General features: G+C 43.6%; 1 protein-coding gene across 2 annotated transcripts in view; it reads right to left on the bottom strand.

Annotated features, from left to right (window-relative positions):
• Nucleotides 1-20,491, bottom strand: part of ARHGEF9 (Cdc42 guanine nucleotide exchange factor 9) — a 621,241-nt gene that overhangs the window by 70,645 nt on the left and 530,105 nt on the right. For both annotated transcript variants that reach the window (XM_082263895.1, XM_082263896.1), the window contains one exon: nt 8,162-8,394. In XM_082263895.1, coding sequence (XP_082120021.1) covers nt 8,162-8,394 — 233 coding nt within the window. The remainder of the gene's footprint in view (nt 1-8,161; nt 8,395-20,491) is intronic.

The following is a 20,491-nucleotide window of genomic DNA, read 5'->3' as shown; positions in this document are numbered from 1 at the left end:
CTCATCATGGTATAAGGCTTCAGAATTAGAGCTATCAAAGGGGTATAATCTCCTCCGGGCCCAAGTGTAAAATATGAACTAGGACTTTGAGGTACTTTATATTAAATCATTCATACTGTATACACAAATAACACAAATAATAGCAACTATGAGCATGGCAGTTTGTGCTAACTGATAAACACACCACGATAACGCATCTGTTGGTGATATGTGGGTTTTTTTAGGCCCCCCTTTGCCTCATGGGGCAGTGGCATTGCCGTTTTAGGCACTATTATAGTGTTTTTGAATTGGGCTTATTCTAATAGGTCATTTAAGGTCCCATGACCTTGAAGGTTCTGGAAGGTTAGGATGTCAAGTGAGGATTGGTAAGTTAGGGTCATATGACTTTTAGAACCTTCTGGAAGGTCTTTTGGGGCTTTTTTAAGGAGCCTTCTGACAGAGCCTTCTTAGTGGCTGGGTTGGTGAACCCTGGCTAATTTTGGTTGATAAACTTACTTGAAGTAAATAAAGTTAATGATGTTATTAAAATATTTTAATTTAAACCAATAAACCAGGCCGCTGTCTATTTTGATCCAAGTATTTTTGTGTTTGTTTTGTTTATTTCTGTGCATGTTTTCAGGTTTAATAAACAAGCAAAAAATTTGGGGGAGCATTCCCATGTATTTCTAAAGCTGGTGCAGCTATGAACCAAAAGACATGTATATTAAAAAAGAATAGCGTACACATGCAAAAGAAACTACCAAATTTGAAGTCAATCCATAAATAAAAATGGGGATTTGGTCCCACCATGTGGCCATATAGTGCTCAAGCCCACCACTACGTCAAAGTACCCCATTATCAGTGGGTCCTACACTATCCATGAAAAAGAGATGAATCCAGCCCCTCTAACCCTTGGAGACAATACTCCTTGCTGGGAAAGATGTGCAAATGCACTACAGGGGACTCCTCCTATATCCACTTGATAGTGGACACGGATACAGTACAGGTGTGTGTGGGGGGTGGGTGGGTTGCTCAACCTCGATTGTCTGGTCAGACCGAATACATAATAAACAAGCAAAAAATTTGGGGGAGCATACCCATGTATTTCTAAAGCTGGTGCAGCTATGAACCAAAATACATGTATATTAAAAAAGAATAGCGCACACATGCAAAAGAAACTACCAAATTTGAAGACAATCCATAAATAAAAATGGGGATTTGGTCCCACCATATGGCCATATAGTGCTCAAGCCCACCACTACGTCAAAGTACCCCATTATCAGTGGTGGGCTTGAGCACTATATGGCCATATGGTGGGACCAAATCCCCATTTTTATTTATGGATTGTCTTCAAATTTGGTAGTTTCTTTTGCATGTGTGCGCTATTCTTTTTTAATATACATGTCTTTTGGTTTTTTAACAAGTGGATATAGGAGGAGTCCCCTGTAGTGCATTTGCACATCTTTCCCAGGAGTATTATCTCCAAGGGTTAGAAAGGCTGGATTCATCTCTTTTCATGGATAGTATAGGACCCACTGATAATGGGTTACTTTGACATAGTGGTGGGCTTGAGCACTATATGGCCATATGGTGGGATTGTCTTCAAATTTGGTAATTTCTTTTGCATGTGTGCACTATTCTTTTTTAATATACATGTTTTCAGGTTTAGTCTGGTGCCTGCGGTCCCAGGGAACATGCACTTGTATATCACAGTCTCAGCTCCACAAGTGCTATGAGCCTGGTTGTGAATTGCAGGCAAGTATGGTCAGTATCTGCCTAAGGTATGACATTAATAAATGAAATGTGTTAGATTTTCTCTGTAAGCATTGTGCTTCTATAGGAGAGTTAGTAGCTTGCTGAATTTGCATACAGTATGTAAAGATGAGTTGTTACCTAAAATTCCAAAACTTTCAACATTGCTGGTGTTTGTTGAATTTGACTTTTTATTTTTTATTCTATTTTTTAATTCTCCTTAGGACAGCTCAAGTGAAAGCCTAGGGTCTACATGGTAAGGTATAATGCTGCCCCATAAATTAGGTTTGCCTGAAACCACAGCAACCACTCAGATGTCTTCTTTTGTCTTCTAAACTGCACCACAGAAATGTTTGGTAGAATTAGACATGCTCCCAGGGAAGACACTGACATACTTCCTTTCTCTCAGGTACTGTATAATGGAAATTAACTTCTACTGACAGAGAAGGTGAATTAGGGATTTCTTCACACATACATAGTGAATTCTGTACCTTGGAATTTAAGGTTGTTCAGAGGACACATTGTTTATTAGAAATCCAATCTTTATTAGAAATCCTTTGGAACTTTTAGATTACTTATTCTTATTTGCATTTACAGTATTTTTTATTTTTGGTCACTCATGGACATTGAATGTAGACATGTGCATCAGTGTCTTCAGATTTTCTGATCCTAATGCCCCATACACGCGTGCAGATTATCTGAAGACTTTTGTCTGCAGACTTACCAAAACCATATAATATGAGGTCAAACCTAAACACTTTCAATTTGTATGCAATCCGGCAGGCCCTTGCACTACATAGAAAAGGTAAGTCTGCAGACAAAAGTCTGCAGATAATCTGCACGTGTGTATGGGGCATAAGTCTAGATCAGGGGTGTCAAACTCAATTTCATTGCGGGCCACATCAGCATTATGGTTGCCCTCAAGGGCTAGTTATATCTGTAAGATTAGATGTCCAGAGCACCACGCACACCCCCTTACACCCTTGCATGAGATGTCACCCAGCCTTCCTTACATCACAATGCACCCTCTTACCTTGTGTTACTGCCTGGAAGAGAATGCGGGTGGATCTGGCAAAAAGAATGTGCAGGTTCTGGAGGAGGACCAGAGGAGGGCTGGAATCAGCTTCCATAGTCTGCTGAATGCTGAGACCAGGGGAGGCAGAGACAAGGCAGTGTTACAGCTGCACAGAGAGGTGCGGGATCTATAGGAGAAATCCTGCCCTCCTCTCTGCTGCATGCTGAGAAGGGGGGTGGGCAAAGACGAGCCTTTCTGCAGCTGCACAGAGAAGCGCTGGATCTGGCAAAGGAGTTCTGTCCTCTCTGCTGCCAACTACTGAGACAAGGTGGGGGCAGAGGCAAGGGGGGTGCCGCAGCTGCAGGAGAGGTGCGAGGGCCATATGAAATGGCCTGGGGGGCCTCATTCGGCCCGTGGGCCTTGTGTTTGACACCTGTGGTCTAGATGATACCCCATTCTTTCTCCTTGACACACATTATCTCACACAACTGGTGCAGCAGAGACTATAAGGATGGATTTACACTGCTCTGTGTGCATACAGCACATAACATAATGTACACACATAGGTGTGAATGGATCCAAACAGTTTCCCTTTCTCTTTCACACCTGCAGCTCATGGATGGGGACCAGCTCTATAGGTATGAATAGGGTTTCCACTTGAAATGCATTTTAGTACTGCAACATTCATGAGTTTTGCTCTAACAAAACAGACAAACATAAATAGGCCCTCAAAGTACTTGCAGATGATTTTCTGAGTGTCAACATATTCAAGTGGCAAGCTAAGTGATGGAGAGCAGAAGGGAAAGGGTGAATGAAGCCCAGGGGCTTATGTGAACTACACACTTAATATACTGACATTTTCAAGTAATTTTATTAACACAGAGGGTACACCTGCCTAAGCAGGTTCCGAAAAGTAGAAGTTGGGATTTAATATTTCACCTGCTGGGAAATACTGTATAGTAACACTGCAGGAGTATACAGATAGAATGGTGCTCTTGCACTGTCATACATAGAGTGATAACGGCATAATTGTACAAATAGAGTTCAAAATCTAAAGAAATTTAAATTGTCTTTAAAGAGGCAGTCCCATAGTTCCTCTCTCTTTGTAAGTATAAAGAGAAACTTAAAGAAAGTTGATAAAATGAGGCCAAACATTATTACAATAAATAGTTTGAGCCTGAAAGCCTATTTACATTTCAGAATCAGCATGGTAACATAAAGAGAGGTACATCTATATGATGATCCACTAATGCCTAAACTTTTTCTACTAGGTGATGCTTAGGAAAGTCTGGCACAGCATTGTTGTTTTTATTCTACACGTTACTTACTGCTGACACTTTTGAGACCTAGGATATGTAATACACAGCCATTAAGAAGAATGTCCTGTCACAGCCACTGAGTCCTACACTTTACAGATGTATCATTTATTACATATGTCCCAATCTTTTTAAGACGACCCTTCTTTTGAACTCATTGATCTTTCTGCCTAAAGATAAACTGGGCCTTCTGCCTAAAGATTAATTGGGTGTACAGTAATCCCCCGCTACATCGCGGTTCAGTTTTTGCGGTCCCGGTAATTCGCGTTTTTTTTTGTAATGTTATTTTACTATATAAATCATTAAAAATGAAAGATTTTTGTGTTTTTCATAGCTCTTGCTCTGTCTCTAAGTATCTTTTATGTGTTTAAATGAGTTTCTATTGTTTTAAAAGTGTGTTTAAAGACCTTAAAATGCTTCTACACGTACAGTGACAGTAAAAAAATCATGCCTACAATGCATTTTAATAGGGTTTTTCTATTTCGCGGAATTTCACTTTTCGCGGCTGGGTCCGGAACGTAACCCCCGTAATGGAGGGGGGTTTACTGTATACACTGCTCATATTTAAAGAACTGAGCTTTCAGTACAGATCTTTTATCAGTCAATGCCCCCACAGCCAACACAGAACCTTCATTTGATGAGATGAGTGTGGTCTCCTAACTGTAGCTTCTACTTATACCTTACCATTCTGGTTGTTAAGAAGCGGGCCAGGAAGCCGGCTGCCACATCCTTAACAACTGATGAGTCATCAGCTGTCAGCGGGATTCCAAGCTGAGAGGTGAAATGTACACAAAACAATGCAAACAATAGAAAATCCCCCCCCAAAAACAGCATGGGGTCCCCCCCCAATCCACACCATACCAAAAGTTTTTTAAAAGATGGCATGAGCTCCCTCCTCCCAAAATCTATACCAGACCCATAGCTGAGCATGCAGACCGGCAGCCCAGGGTTGTGGGGGTCTGTGGATGGGGGGGCTTATTGGTATCTGGAAGCCCCCTTTAACAAGGCCCCCATATCCTATCCCCACATGCGAATAAGTATGGGGTACATAGTACCCCTACCCCATCACCAAAAAAAAAGTGTGCAAAGTGAATAAAGACAGTACATGAGTTTTTGACAATTAGAGGTTCTAACTTTTCCCCATAAACAGACAGAAAGGACACATGTCGCCAATGTGAAAACAGGGAGCTAAAAAAAATCAGTAGAATTGCTAACCTTTCCAAACAAAACAGAAAATTAAGGCCAAGAGTGGCACTTCTGACCTCAGTTTTCTGTTTTGTCTGTATTTATCAGTTATGATGACCACACCACAGAATGCTCCCATTAAAGTGGTTGTAAACTTTGTTACACCACTTGTACCTATGGGTAAGCCTATAATAAGGACAGTTTAGGAGGTATTCAGAGTGCATGCAGCTGACATAATTGGCGCATGCGCTTTGAAGGTCTTGATTATCGTGCAGGACCTTCAGAGCTCATGCCACAAACAGACGGCTCCAGCGTACATATGTTAGAGTGACGTCATCGCGACTCCTGCCACTAACAGCACTGAAGCTCACGAACCCAGAAGAAACACCGGGGAAGATGTCAGCTGTCTCAGCGGTGAGCAGGTGCCACTGGAAGGGCTTCTTTCTAAGGTAAGTAAGTATTTCATAATGAGCTAGTATGTGATGCATACTCACTCATTATGCCTTTGACTCACATGTTTTTTTTTTTTTTTTTTTCGTCCGGAGGTTTACAATCTCTTTAAACATTCTCTAATGTGGCCAAAAGTAGTGGCAGTGTATTTTTTCCCCCCAAAATCATCTCTCAAGTTACCTTTTGCAAAGGAATGTTTCTGTGCAGTCACGTGATTAAATTGGTTCCCACTCCCGCTCAGAGGGACTCCAGTGGGAGGAGCTGATATTCCTTTGCTGATGTATGTAATTACATCAGCAGAGGAATCTTTACACCCTGACCTTGTGCCCGTACAGCACTAATTGGAGCTATGCTGGTCACATGTCAAAGAAAAAAGAAAGAATAGTGGAAAAGAATGGACAATGACCCGAAGCATACTGCGAAAGCAACCAAAGAAATGGAATGTTATGCAATGGCCAATTCAATCACCTGACCTGAATCCGATTGAGCATGCATTTGACTTGCTGAAGACAAAAAATGAAGGGAAAATGCCCCAAGAACAAGCTGGAACTGAAGACAGTTGCAGTAGAGGCCTGGCAGAGCATCACCAGGGATGAAACCCAGCGTCTGGTGATGTCTATGCGTTCCAGACTTCAGGTTGTAATTGCTGCAAAGGATTTGCAACCAAGTATTGAAAAGTGAAAGTTTGATTTATGATTGTTAATCTGTCCCATTACTTTTGGTCCCTTAAAAAGTGGGAGGCATATATACAAATTGTTGTAATTCCTACACCATTCACCTGATTTGGATGTAAATACCCTCAAATTACAGCTAAAAGTCTGCAGTTAAAGCACGTCATGTTTGTTTCATTTCAAATCTATTGTGGTGGTGTATAGAGCCAAAAAGATTAGAATTGTGTCGATGTCCCAATATTTATGGACCTGCCTGTATTTGGGTAGTGACATCATCTACGTCCCCATTTATTTTTAGCTTTTAGTTGGGGAATTTCCTGGCAGATAGCTGGATAAGGCCAGGAATGTGCAAGAGGCTGTCACATTCATGACCCCACAGGTGGGGTCCGCTCTGAGTACAGGAATACCTCTGTACCCCAGCTCAGAGTTGATTCATTACCGCCATTTTCCTAATCTAAGAACTGGTGGCATTCTTTAAGAATTTATCACTACCATAGCAACAGATTCCTAACATGGCAGTCGGAAGAACTACCTGAATTTGCTGCATGTGTAATGTTACCGACACTAGTGCAAATGCTTGCCTGAAATAGGCAGGTCGTTCTTGAGGGAAATACTGCCAGAAAAAATTATTTATGGCTGTTTTGCATTGCCCTGTTTATGACCCAAGAACAGCTAAAGATAAATTGCATTGTATAAAGAAAAAAACAGGCTGAAAATCTGTTATCTAACTGGCAACAAATTATTTCATGCATTAGCTTCACTTGAAGAGAAGCTGCATTAAAAAAAAGGCAGACAGCAGGCTTAGGCAGATTTTATGAGCACTATTATATGCAACCGTACAGCAATCGTCAATAAATAAAACACAATCGAAGAAGGTAACCTGATATAACACAGGAAAAGTAATAAAGACAGGACAGACCTCTCACATTGTATTCCTGTTGTCTTGCATTGTAATAAAGAGAGACAAAAGGTATTGGCTCTGGGAGCCGGTAGAGAAGGGTAATCCATCTTCTCAAAGAGATACTGCAGCCACATTATTGATTTCAGCCTTATGTATTCATTTTACTTCTCCGGACTTCAAAGCTCGTTAATTAAAAGAATGCATTGAGATGGGTGCCTTTGGTGTATGATTAACTAGCAGCCAACACAGCCCTCTAATGTGGCAGGCAGCAAGTAAACCACAATAAAGGCTGTGCAAAAGGCTGTAAATAAAGTAATAGTGAGAAGTGTGAGGTAACCCCATTTCTAAGGAGCAAATATATTGTCATTTGAGGTGACTGATAGGGATCTGATAATACAAGCTATCAAAATTCTATCTATCTGAATATGGAATAGGAAATGCAGTAATACATATAGCAAACAGTAGAATGCTGAAATTTAAAAGGCCTAAAAAAGTTAGGGTCCTTTCACACGGGCTTTCCGCCCGACTGACTCAGTTTTGCTCAGCAGGGTTTGATCCGTTGATCCTGGCTGATCAGGCGGATGACAGGTCCATCTCCGCTTACTTTGCAGAGACAGACTTGTCAGATCCCCACTCTCCTCTTTGGAAGATCAGATGAAAACAGACTGTCGGTCCGTTTTCATCCGATCCGATCCGATCCTCCAGACAGATGGAAAATAGGGTTTCCATCCATCTGGATTTCATGGACAGGATCAGATAGCAGCGGAGATGCATGGGGATGCATGGAGCGTCCAATCAGGTCCGCCTGAAGAAAACTGACAGGAAGACCTGTTCGGAAAGCACGTGTGAAAGGGACCTAAGATATAAAATGCATTTCTTTCATTAATAGTACCTGTGGTCCTGTGCTGTGTACTTAAGTAGCTCAGCCAGCTGAAGCGGATACTTGCAGATCTTCTGCACAGGTGTCAGAAGGAACCCATCGATGGCAATGTCAATCATTTGCTGCAGTAGTCGGCACGCTTCAAAGAAATGCTGGTACCTGCCGTCCTTCATCAGCTTGGAGAGTTCCATGCAGGCGTCTAAATGATTATTACAGTACTCTGAGTATATCCAGAATCCATCTTGCTGCAGGAATAACAAGAAGTAGAAGACATACATTGATACAGATCAGAATTAATTCCAATTTCAGACCAATCATTATTTTAAACAATAACAATCAAATAATTATCAACTATAATAACATAAAAAAACAAAACCATAGCAGGGTGCTAGATTTTACCAAGCTCTTGTATAAATGACAGACAGCTTCAATATGTCATAGACTACTTTAATCCTAAACTCCTATGTTTTTTTTATCTAATACCTCCAGTTTCAAACATTCCGTTTCCATTTCCAGGCTTGATTTACACCTATGCATTTTGCTTTTGAGCATTTCTGTAGTGCTTTTTGCTGTGCTTTCCATGGTTTTTTAATCGTGATTCTGCTACAGTTTTACCGTGATTTGTGTTTTTCGTTTTTTATGCTTTTTTTTTTTTTTGGGCAGATTTAAAAATGTAAATCGAGGTAAAAATGCAATACTTGCATTTTGGATGTGGGTCTACTGAAGTCTACTACATGCAAAACGCTGCATTTTGCAGGAAAAAAAGTCCCAGACACTTTCTAAAAATGCAGAGGCACAAAAATGCATTGATGTGAATGTGTTCCATAGGAACCCATGTTAAAAAATGAAATGCATTTCTTCAAAAAGCATGAAAAAATGCATTAGTGTGAATGTAGCCTTAGTGTATCTCTAGCAGGACATTTCTTAGTTTTGGGTAAAAGAGGGTATAAAGAAAATCCCAGATTGATTTATTTTTTTTTTTATGAAAAAAAGGACAAGGACAAAATAAATACTCAAAGGTCTTAGCTCTGAGGAAGGGAGTATGGTCCCGAAACGAGTCAGCTAGCCAGCATTGAGGCATTGCATCTCAGGTCACACGAATCCCACACTGGATTGTGCCTAGCGTTTATCAGGTTGATTTATCTTCTACAATTGTGAGTATTCATTTTGTCCTTTTTTACATTTCTACAACAACATTTCTGGTAATGCACTTGGTGTTTGCGTCCTTTGTTTTCCTTGTTAGTTGCCCACTGGATTATCCGACTTTAGGAGGGCTGCACCGGCTGAGCATTTCTGACAGATGTCCACTTGTTGCTACCTATAACTTGTATCTCAGGACCTCTGGGCAGTACTCTAAGGCCCCTTTCACATGGGTGGTGCACCTGGCGGACTCAGTTTTGCTCAGCGGGGATCAATCCGCCAATCCCCGCTGAGCAGGCAGATGTCAGGTCCGTCTCCACTTACTTTGCAGAGATGGGGCTGTCAGAGCCCCGCTCTCCTCTATGGAAGATCGGATGAAAACGGACCGCTTGCCGGTTTTCATCCAATATTATCCAATCTGATCCTCCAGACAGATGGAAAATAGGGTTTCCATCTGTCCAGATTTCACGGACAGGATCGGATCAGATAGCAGCGGGTGTCAGCGGAGATGTCTCCGCTGACATCCGCTGCCCCATATGGCTGCATGGAGCATGCGATCAGGTCCGCCTGAAAAACTGACAGGGGGACTGGATCGGAAAGCCCGTGTGAAAAGAGCCTATAGCTGGGTTCACACTGATGTGAATTGGAATGCGGGTTTCCCTATGTCCAATTTGCATGACAGGAGAGTGTGACCGGCTCTTAATGGAGCCGGTTCAAGCAGCTCTGGGGTGGCCACGGAGTGCACTGGAAAAGGGATCTGTGCGTCTTTGGCTTTGTTTCAGGTCTGAATACAGGGAAAAATTTGGGCCTGATTGGCATCTAAAACGGTGAACAAGGACGCACCCCAGACCCCAGGCACAAACCTGCAGCTGCAACAGTGTGAATCCAGTGCTGGTAGTGATTGTGTGTTTTGTACAGTCTGAATTATGCTTATCACTGATTGCATGTAGTTACGGGTAAAATACTGAAACCTGTGACCTGCATACTTGTTCAAATCAGCAATGGAAGCTCCTATATATTTAACCCAACAAATTGTTTTAAAGGAAGTTTATGATTTTTCTATATGTGGTATGTCCATACAAACAGCTTATGTTTAATCAAGGTATTGTATTATTATTTCAACTGTTTCTGTGTACAGTTTATAAATTTCCATGTGCATAGGCCTGGCATTTTCATTTATAACGTGTCCAGGCTGTGCTTACTGCACATTGGCTGTGGTTTGCAGTTTATCTGTCTCATGGAAAATTTGCTCAGGCTGAAAACCGATGACCCTCTATGAGGCTATGCTTTATTAGCTATACAGACAGCATCCCTGCTGAACAGCTGAAGGGATAAACAGGTGGCCACAAGAGGTAGTAGCAACAAATCTCCATATCGAAAATGAAAATGTCTTTTTACTACAAAATATACTATATACCTAAAACAGAACTCCACTGTATTTTTTTTTGTTTTTTTTTAAGCTGGAATGGAGCATGGCTTGTGCCCTCTTGGATCAGTTTGATCTCCCCCACATCTAGTCGTCAAATGAGAAGGGCTTTGCTGAAACTGAACTTCCTGCTTCCCCTCTCTGATATATATTCCCATGGAGAATCTGCCACACACACGGTTGGTTGCACAGAAATGCTGAAAGTATGCTTCAGCAGTTCCTTGTCAGCAGCCTGCTTTCTATGTCTCTATAGAAATATGGAAAATACAATCCATGAAAAGAAGGAAGTTTGGCTCACAGTTCTGCCCGTCACAGTAGGACTGAGACTTAGCTGACATCTTCCCACTGGGGTCACATGCTGCAGAAAATACTTGACAGTGCCCTACTCCGTTCTAAAGTGCAAGCATTTACTAAATGTAAAAATAATGGATAAAATGCCTGAGAAAAATAAAACTAATGTAGTCAACACGTCTAAAAAATGGTAAACTGCAGTATATTAAATTTTTTAGATTAAAAAAACTTTAACGCTTAACCCTGAACCCCAGGGGGGAGGGGGGGGGTATAAAAATGACAGAAATTAATGTCATTTGTTCAATAAAAATAATACAATTTATTTTAAATGCAACTAGTGTAAGTACCTGAATTTGCTAAGCTAATACCCAATAATGAGGCACATTGATTAAATGCAAATGGCTTGACCTGTCCAGTCCTTGCCTGTCGTATTCTCCTGTCAGCATACGCAACCTGTCTCATCAGAATGAAAAATGAGACATAATGATCCCTCATTAAGAATTATTGCCACCTTTTGCTCAATTTAGTCCTATTTCATCTTTGAATATTATTGCCTAAACCTGCCTAGAAAATGATGATAATGTTTGCTAAGTGTAAGTACATTTGACTACAATGTAGCCAGACACTGCTATCATAAACATAGAGGGGAATTCCTGTCTGGATCAGGACATGTACAGAATGCAATCCCCATACAATGTAAGTCAGACTGAAAGAGGGAGGGATATTACTAGGGCCAATCGGGTGTGCTGCAGTGCACATGGGCTGACAAGAAACATGCTCACAGGAGGAGAGAACAGTACAAGCATAGGGGGTGACCTGTTGCTGATCCTTCACTGTCCAAACACAGGCTGGGGGAAAGAAGGTGGTAAGGCTTTAATGCCTTTTACTATAGTCTGCTATACCTTCCTCACCTTCAACTGTCTGAGGCGCCTCGTTGGCATCTTCTAATGGCTTTTTCTTCATGCTGGGCTACGGCCATCTTCACCAGTTGGGGCGGGATGCAGCCACTTCTATGCATGCGTAAGTGCTCAAGTCATCCCAGCACATAGGATCTGTGCTGGAATGTAAACTGAGCTGCGCATGCATAGCTCTATGCATGCTATATTATCAAAAGTATTGGGATGCCTGCCTTTACACACGTGAACTTTAATGGCATCCCAGTCTTAGTCTGTAGGGTTCAATATTGAGTTGGCCCACCCCTTGCAGCTATAACAGTTTCAACTGTTCTGCAAAGGTTTTCCACAAGGTTTAAGAGTGTGTCAAGGGAATGTTTGACCATTCTTCCAGAAGCGCATTTGTGAGGTCAGGCACTGATGGTGTACGAGAAGGCCTGGCTCACAGTCTTCACTCTAATTCATCCCAAAGGAGTTTTATGGGGTTGAGGTCCGGACTTTGTGCAGGCCAGTCAAGTTCCTCCACCCCAAACTCCCTCATCCATGTCTTTATGGACTTTGCTTTGTGCACCGGAGCGCAGTCATGTTGGAACGGGAAGAGACCCCCAAACTGTTCCCACAAAGTTGGGAGCATGAAATTGTCTAAAATGTCTTGGCATGCTGATGCCTCAAGAGTTCCCTTCACTGAAACTAAATGGCCAAGCCCAACTCCAAACCATAATCCCCCCTCCACCAAATGATTTTGACCAGTGCACAAAGCAAGGTCCATAAAGACATGGATGAGCGAGTTTGGGGTGGAGGAATTTAATTGGCCTGCGAGCCAGGCCTTCTCGTATACCATCAGTGCCTGACCTCCCAAATGCGCTTCTGGAAGAATGGTCAAACATTCCCATGGACACACTCCTAAACCTTGCGGACAACCTTCCCAGAAGAGTTGAAGCTGTTATAGCTGCAAAGGGTGGGCCAACTCAATATTGAACCCTACGGACTAGAACTGGAATGCCATTAAAGTTCATATTTGTATGAAGACAGGCTTCCCAATACTTTTGGTAACATAATGTACATTCTAAAGCGAACTGCAAGTAGGCAGGTTGGTTTATTTGCTTGCAGTTTTATTTATTTATTTATTTATTGAAGATTTTAATTCTGCTTTAACTTTAGCAAATAAACATCAGGTCACCAACCTGGCTGTGCTGTGTGGTAGCACTGTGTAAACCTCAGGATTGGATGGACAGAAACACAAATTATTTGACGGGTAAAACAGGCACTTTATCAACAGTATGTTTGATGCTGTATTTAGCACTTTAGTGGTTCAGCATTATTTGTTATTATTCATGAAAATTTTGTAATGCATTCATTAATTAACATATTAACGTAATCATCACCCAGCAGTTCAGGAGAATGTGCCCATGATTGCCACAATTAATACAGATACATTTTATTTTTTGTAGTTTTATCTCATTTTGCACCTGGTAACAGTTTGTATTAAAAAAAAAAAGTTTGAAGTGTTATTTTGTCTTAGCAGTAATTATTGAGAGTCAGCAAAATCGTGCCCTTCTATTTCTGCCCTTCAAAACACAGTAACCCACTTTCAGTCCTCTAAACAAATAAATAGGAAATGAGAGACGCTTGAAGGCCACTTGTTCAAAGCACAATAGCTCAGTTTTCCAGTTATATTAAGGAGAATGATCTGTCTTTCCACCATCAGCTAATACCTCATAATGAGGCACATTGATTAAATGCAAATGGCTTGACCTGTCCAGTCTTTGCCTGTTGTATTCTCCTGTCAGCATACGCAACCTGTCTCATCAGAATGAAAAATGAGACATAATGATCCCTCATTAAGAACTATTGCCACTTTTTGCTCAATTTAGTCCTATTTCATCTCTGTATATTATTGCCCACACCTGCCTAGAAAAATGATGATAATGTTTGCTAAGTGTAAGTACATTTGACTACAATGTAGCCAGACACTGCTATCATAAACAGAGAGGGGAATTCCTGTCTGGATCAGAACTGGTACAGAATGCTGAACACAGTTTGGACATGTTTCTGTATAGCTATTCAAAATCCATCTTTCTTTAGCTGCCACTGCTGAATGGATAAATCTCTTAAATGGATATATTGACCTGTGTGTGACAGGGAGATAATTCTGTGTGACATTCTGTATATAGCAATCACTCCTCAGCTTAGAAATAGGAAATTTCCATATATACAGTCAATTCACAGACAGGCCAGTCCATGTATGGATATGTCCATTGCGTTGTACTTTATTACCTCAACACACTGTATATATCAAAAATGTTATAATACAATCACTGCACTAAGAATGTACTGCAACAGATTTTATTGACGCAAAAGCAAGTATAAAATTAACATTATTATTACAAGAATGTACTCTGCCCACACCCAATAGAATGATATGTCCAGGCCTTATGGTCTACAATTTCTGACCAATGAACTCACTTGTCAAACCCCCAGGCCAGACAAGGTCCTTATCAGGGCCGGACTGGGAATAAAATTCAGCCCTGGAAATAATTTCATACCAGCCTCATAGAATTATTATACCAGCCCAACAGAATAACGTCATTATTTTTTTGTTCATAAAAGGGAAAAGCATGCATTTTAAAGCACATTTGAAGAGTGTATTATATATAGATAAGGGATATATATATATATATATATATATATATATATAAATAAATATATATATATATATATATAGTGTATGGTGAAAGCGGAGCAATCAAGGGGGACCCCCAGGAACTCCAGGATTGTGTGTGTGTGTGTGTGGGGGGGGGGGGGGGGGTACGGATATAAGTGGAGCCTTTATATCATCGCCCTCTTACATTATTGTATTCACTCACCCCTTACATCACTGACCCCTCCCCCCAAACTGGCCTGGTGGCACTGTCCCTGACCTCCTCTCAGGTGCACCAGCTTGGTGGCTCTGGTTTTATCCCATAGTCTCCTCAACAGTCCACATACGTCTGACTTCTCCTATGACCCCCATCCCAGCGGCACTCCAACTCTTGACTCCTCTCCAGACTCCCCCTCAGAGACAGCAGACATTATAAAAGACAAGAGATAGTCAGAGGCTGCAGACATGACACAAACCATGGTTAGAGACTGAGAACATGATACATGAGATGGTCAGAGACAGCAGACATGATACAAAAGATGGTTAGAGACTGAGAACATGATATATGAGATGGTCAGAGACAGCAGACATGATACAAGAGATGGTCAGAGACTGCAGACATTATACAGGAGATGTCAGAGACTGCAGACATGATACCAGAGATGGTCAGAGACTGCAGACATGATAGAATAGATGGTCTGAGACTGCAGACATAAATACAAGAGATGGTAAGAGACTGCAGACATGATACAAGAGATGGTCAGAGACTGCAGAAATGATACAGGAGATGGTCAGAGACTGCAGACATGATACAGGAGATGGTCGGAGACTGCAGACATGATACAAGAGATTAATGCAGCCTCACCAGTGCCCACCAAATGAAGCTTAATCAGTGCCATGCAAATGCAGCCTAATCAGTGCCCACCAAATGAAGCCTAATCAGTGCCCACCAAATGAAGCCTAATCAGTGCCCACCAAATGCAGCCTAATCAGTGCCCACCAAATGCAGCCTAATCAGTGCCCACCAAAAGCAGCCTAATCAGTGTCCACCAAATGCAGCCTAATCTGTGCCCACCAAATGCAGCCTAATCTGTGCACACCAAATGCAGCCTAATCTGTGCCCACCAAATGCAGCCTAATCAGTGCCCATCAAATACAGCCTAATCTGTGCCTACCAAATGAACCCTAATCTGTGCCTACCAAATGAAGCCTAATCTGTGCCCACCAAATGAAGCCTACTCAGTGCCCACCAAATGAAGCCTAATCAGTGCCCACCAAATGAAGCCTCATCAGTGCCCACCAAATGCAGCCTAATCCGTGTCCACCAAATGATGCCTAATCCGAGGCCACCAAATGAAGCCTTAATCAGTGCCCACCAAAAGAAGCCTAATCCGTGCCCACCAAATGCAGCCTAATCTGTGCCCACCGACTGCAGCCTAATCACTGCCCACCAAATACAGCCTAATCAGTGCCTGGATCACACACATCAGAAATCTCCTGCGGTGTCAGGAAGCTTGGATTTCAATTGCCCGGTTGGCCACTGTAACAAAGTCCCGCCTCCTAGACTGGCTCCTATGATACACGTCACACGGATTCAATTTCACAGCATTGGATCAGTGTTCAGTTTATAACATGACCTGGTCTAGGAGGCGGGACTTCCTTACAGTGGCCGCCAAACATTTCAGACTCAAGCCTTGTGTGTGTCTTACACAAGGAGAGGAGGAGGGAGGAGAGGACTTTGATGCCCTCCCCTCTGTCTCAGCTTGCGGCGCACCCAGGATCGGTCCTGGGCACCGCTGCAGTCACAGCCCAAAGCGGCTCCAGGGCAGGCGGCCTACCGGGAAATTTCCTGCTATCCCGGTAGGCCACTCCAGCCCTGGTCCTTATAATCCTTAAAATTAAAAGAGGGCCTCTACATACTTTGAAATTATCTGTTTAGAAATCACATGGGTCAGTAAAGCCAAAGAAATGCCGCTCTAGGTGAGTGACCGACTCTCACATGTTGTGAACAGGAACCCAGAATGCTGCACAACTCGTCTGTGAGATTCAGACATGCAAAATCTGAAATGTTGCTGCGCTCCTTGGTAACTTTATTGAAGCATTAAAATCCCATCACAGGTATGACAGGAACATAAAATGTAACGCATTTCACACTAAAGTCAGCGCTTACTCCACCCTCATATACACATACATTGCATGAAGTATATATATGTATGATACAAGTAAGCATGGTATGACCATTAAGCAATTGAACAATTAACCAATCAATCAATTAACTCCCACTACACTACTGAGAGTCTATGCTCCTTGCCTCCCCTACCTGTAAAAAAACAACTGTCAGGAAAAAAAGTTAGAAATTATACTTACCACTACATCTGGTTTCTACTTGCAGTGGCTAGCCAGAGGGTGATGGCATGATCCTTCGGGCAAGATTTTGGGAATGCTGAGGAACTCTAAAGATTTAAGATATTCAGTGTTCTCAGGATCTCACTAGGAGGATTGTGTTGTCACCCTCATCAAGCCACATATATTTTCAAATTAATTTTCCACAGATTTCTATTAGATGTGAAATTGTAAAGGTGGGGAAAATGTAATAAATGGTCCTTTCAGTACAAGATCCACTTTAAGCTGACCTAGTGCTTCATTAAGTATAAAATTAGCAATTCTAAAATATAAAATGCACACAAATACAACTCTTTTTTCTAACATCATGTATAGAGTTGAGAGAATACCTGGATGTGCGGGTTCGGCGGGTTCGACCGAACTTGAAAAAAAAGTCTGGGTTTGTGAATCGGACTTAACCCGAACTTTGCCCCAATCCCAAACCCCATTGAAGTCAACGGAGACCTGAACTTTTGAGCACTAAAATGCCTCTAAAACAAACATGGAAAGGGCTAGAGGGCTGCAAATGGCAGCAAACTCATCTTAAGAGCATGGCAAGTGCTTTGCAAACACATGTGGATAGGGAAATAACTTAAAATAACATAAAAAAACAGAAAAATCAAAAATAAAAATCTTGAATGATGTAGGAGGAGGACGAGGCCCTATGGAGTAGGAGGTTGAGGTGGCGGTGGATATGGCGGTGTGGGTGGAAGTGATGGCGGCAGTGGAGGAGGAGGTAGCCAACACTGGTTTTGGTTTTTAATAAAAAAAAAAATGTTAAATTCGGGTACACCCCAAAAGAGTAAGAAAGATCAAATCCAGCAATGGCTGGGTAAGGCCGATATACATGACTATTCTGCACAAGGTACGGACAAGTGCTGTGGGATCCATGCCTGGTTCATTTTAATGAACGTGAGCTTGTCCACATTGGCTCTGGACAGGCGGCTGCGCTTATCTGTGATAACGCCCCCAGCCGTGCTAAATACCTGTTCAGATAATACACTGGCTGCAGGGCAGGCCAGCACCTCCAAGGCGTAAAGGGCAAGCTCAGGCCATGTGCCCAACTTGGAGACCCAGAAGTTGAAGGGGGCAGACCCTTCATTCAGTACGTCTAGGCGTGTGCACACATACTGCTCCACCATGTTAGTGAAATGCTGCCTCCTGCTAAGACGTTCCATATCAGCTGCTGGTGCTGCTGCTTGTTGTGGCGAGCTGACAAAGCTTTTCCACATTTCAGGCCATGCTAACCCTGCCTTATGAGGTGCTGGCGGTGCCCTGGCAGCGTTGACGACCTCTTCCTCCTCCTCCCCTGCCTTGGCCTTGTGGTCCACTGTGCCCCCGCTGTCAGGTGGGAATGCTACCAGCAGCGCGTCTACCATCGTGCGCTTGTACTCGCGCATTTTCCGATCACGCTCCAGTGAGGGAATTAAGGACGGTACGTTGTCCTTGTAACGGGGATCCAGCAGGGTGGCCACCCAGTAATCAGCACAAGCTACTATGTGGGAAACTCGGCGATCGTTGCGGAGACACTGCAGCATGTAATCGCTCATGTGTGCCAGGCTGCCCAGAGGCAACGAAAAGCTGTCCTATATGGGAGGTGTATCCTCTGTGTCCTCCGTATCCCCCCAGCCACGCACCAGTGATGGCCATGAGCTGGCCTGGGTGCCACCCTGCTGTGAACATGGTTCCATATCCTCCTCCATCTCCTCTTCCTCATCTTCGTCATCCTCCAGAACTGTGCTCCTGCTGGACAATTGTGTCCCTGGCGTTTGTGGGTGCAGGAACACACCCTCTGAGCCACTTGCGAATGACTGCCCTGAAAGCCTTGGAAATGTTACCTCTTCATCCTCCTCCTCATCCTGTGCCACATCCTCTTCCATCATCGCCCAAAGTGTTTTTTCAAGAAGTCATAGAATTGGCATAGTTAAGCTGAGAACGGCGTGATCGGCACTGGCCATGTTGGTGGAGTACTCGAAACAGGGCAACAAGGCACACAGGTCTCGCATGGTGGTCTAGTTACTGGTGGTGTAGTGGTGCTGTTCCGCAGAGCGACTCACGCGTGCGTGCTACAGCTGAAACTCTACTATGGCCTGCTGCTGCTCGCACAGTCTGGCCAGCATGTGCAAGGTGGAGTTCCACCTTGTGGGAACGTCACATATGAGGCGGTGAGCGGGAAGGCCGTAGTTACGCTACAGCGCTGACAGGCGAGCAGCAGCAGGGTGAGAACGCCGAAAGTGCGCACAGACGGCCTGCACTTTCTGCAGCAGCTCTGACATATCGAGGTAATTTCTGAGGGACCTCTGCACCACCAAATTCAGCACATGCGCCAGGCAAGGGATGTGTGTCAAACTGGCTAGGCCCAGAGCTGCTATGAGATTTCGCCTGGTATCGCACACCACCAGGCCGGGCTTGAGGCTCACTGGCAGTAACCACTCATAGATCTGCTGTTCAATGCCCCTCCCCAACTCATGTGCGGTGTGTGGTTTTTCACCCAAACAGGCAAGTTTTAAAACTGCCTGCTGTAGTTTACCCCTGGCTGTGCTGAAGTTGGTGGTGAAGGTGTTACGCAGATCGGATGAGGAGGCGGTAGAGGATGAGGAAGCGGAGTAGGAGGAGTTAGGAACAGGAGGCAAACTGAAGCGCCCTGCAATCCTTGGTGGTGGAAGACATGCGCCAAACTGCTATCTGCCTCAGGCCCAGCCGCCACTGCATTTACCCAGTGTGCTGTTAGGGAGATATAACGTCCCTGACCGTGCTTACTGGTCCACGTATCCGTAGTTAGGTGGACTTTGCCACAGATGGCGTTGCGCAGTGCACACTTGATTTTGTCACCCACTTGGTTGTGCAGGGAAGGGATGGCTTGCCTGGAAAAGTAGTGGCGGCTGGGCACGATGTACTGTGGGACAGCCACCGCCATAAGGCTTTTAAAACTCTGCGTCTCCACCAGCCGGAATGACAGCATTTCAAAGGCCAGGAATTTTGAAAAGCTGGCATTCAGGGCCAGGGATCGCGGGTGGGTAGGGGATACTTCCTCTTCCGCTCCAGTGTTTGGGAGATAGAAAGCTGAACGCTTCCACGGGACATTGTGGAGATGGTTGTTGGTGACTCCCTCTTCTCCTGTGCTGGTGGCTCTGTGCGACCACCGCCTCTTCCTCCAAACTACTCAGGTCACCTGCATGATGTTCATTCCATGTGGGGTCGAGGACCTCATCGTCCTCCACATCGTCTTCCACCAAGTCTTCACCCATGCCCTCCTTGTCGGTCTCCACAATTCGGAATTCCGCAGCAGTTGGCACCTGTGTTTCCTCATCATCCGAGACGTGCTGCGATGGTCCTCCTATGTACTCATCTAGAGACATAAGTGGTTGGGCATCGGTGCACTCATTCTCTTCCACTTCTGGGGCAGGGCTAGTTGGATGGCCCTGGGAAACCATGGTAACAGAGTCATCAAAAAGAAGAAGAGACTGCTGCATGACTTGGGGCTCAGACTGCTTGGCTGATTTGCAAGGGGGTGAGGTAAAAGTTTGATGGACATTGGCTGCAGGTGCCAACTCTGACCTTTCAGCAGA

Source organism: Pelophylax lessonae (assembly GCF_965119305.1).
Source record: "Pelophylax lessonae genome assembly, chromosome: 7".
Lineage (NCBI taxonomy): Eukaryota > Metazoa > Chordata > Amphibia > Anura > Ranidae > Pelophylax > Pelophylax lessonae.
Note: the sequence above shows the minus strand (reverse complement) of the source record. Positions and strands in the feature narration are given on the sequence as shown.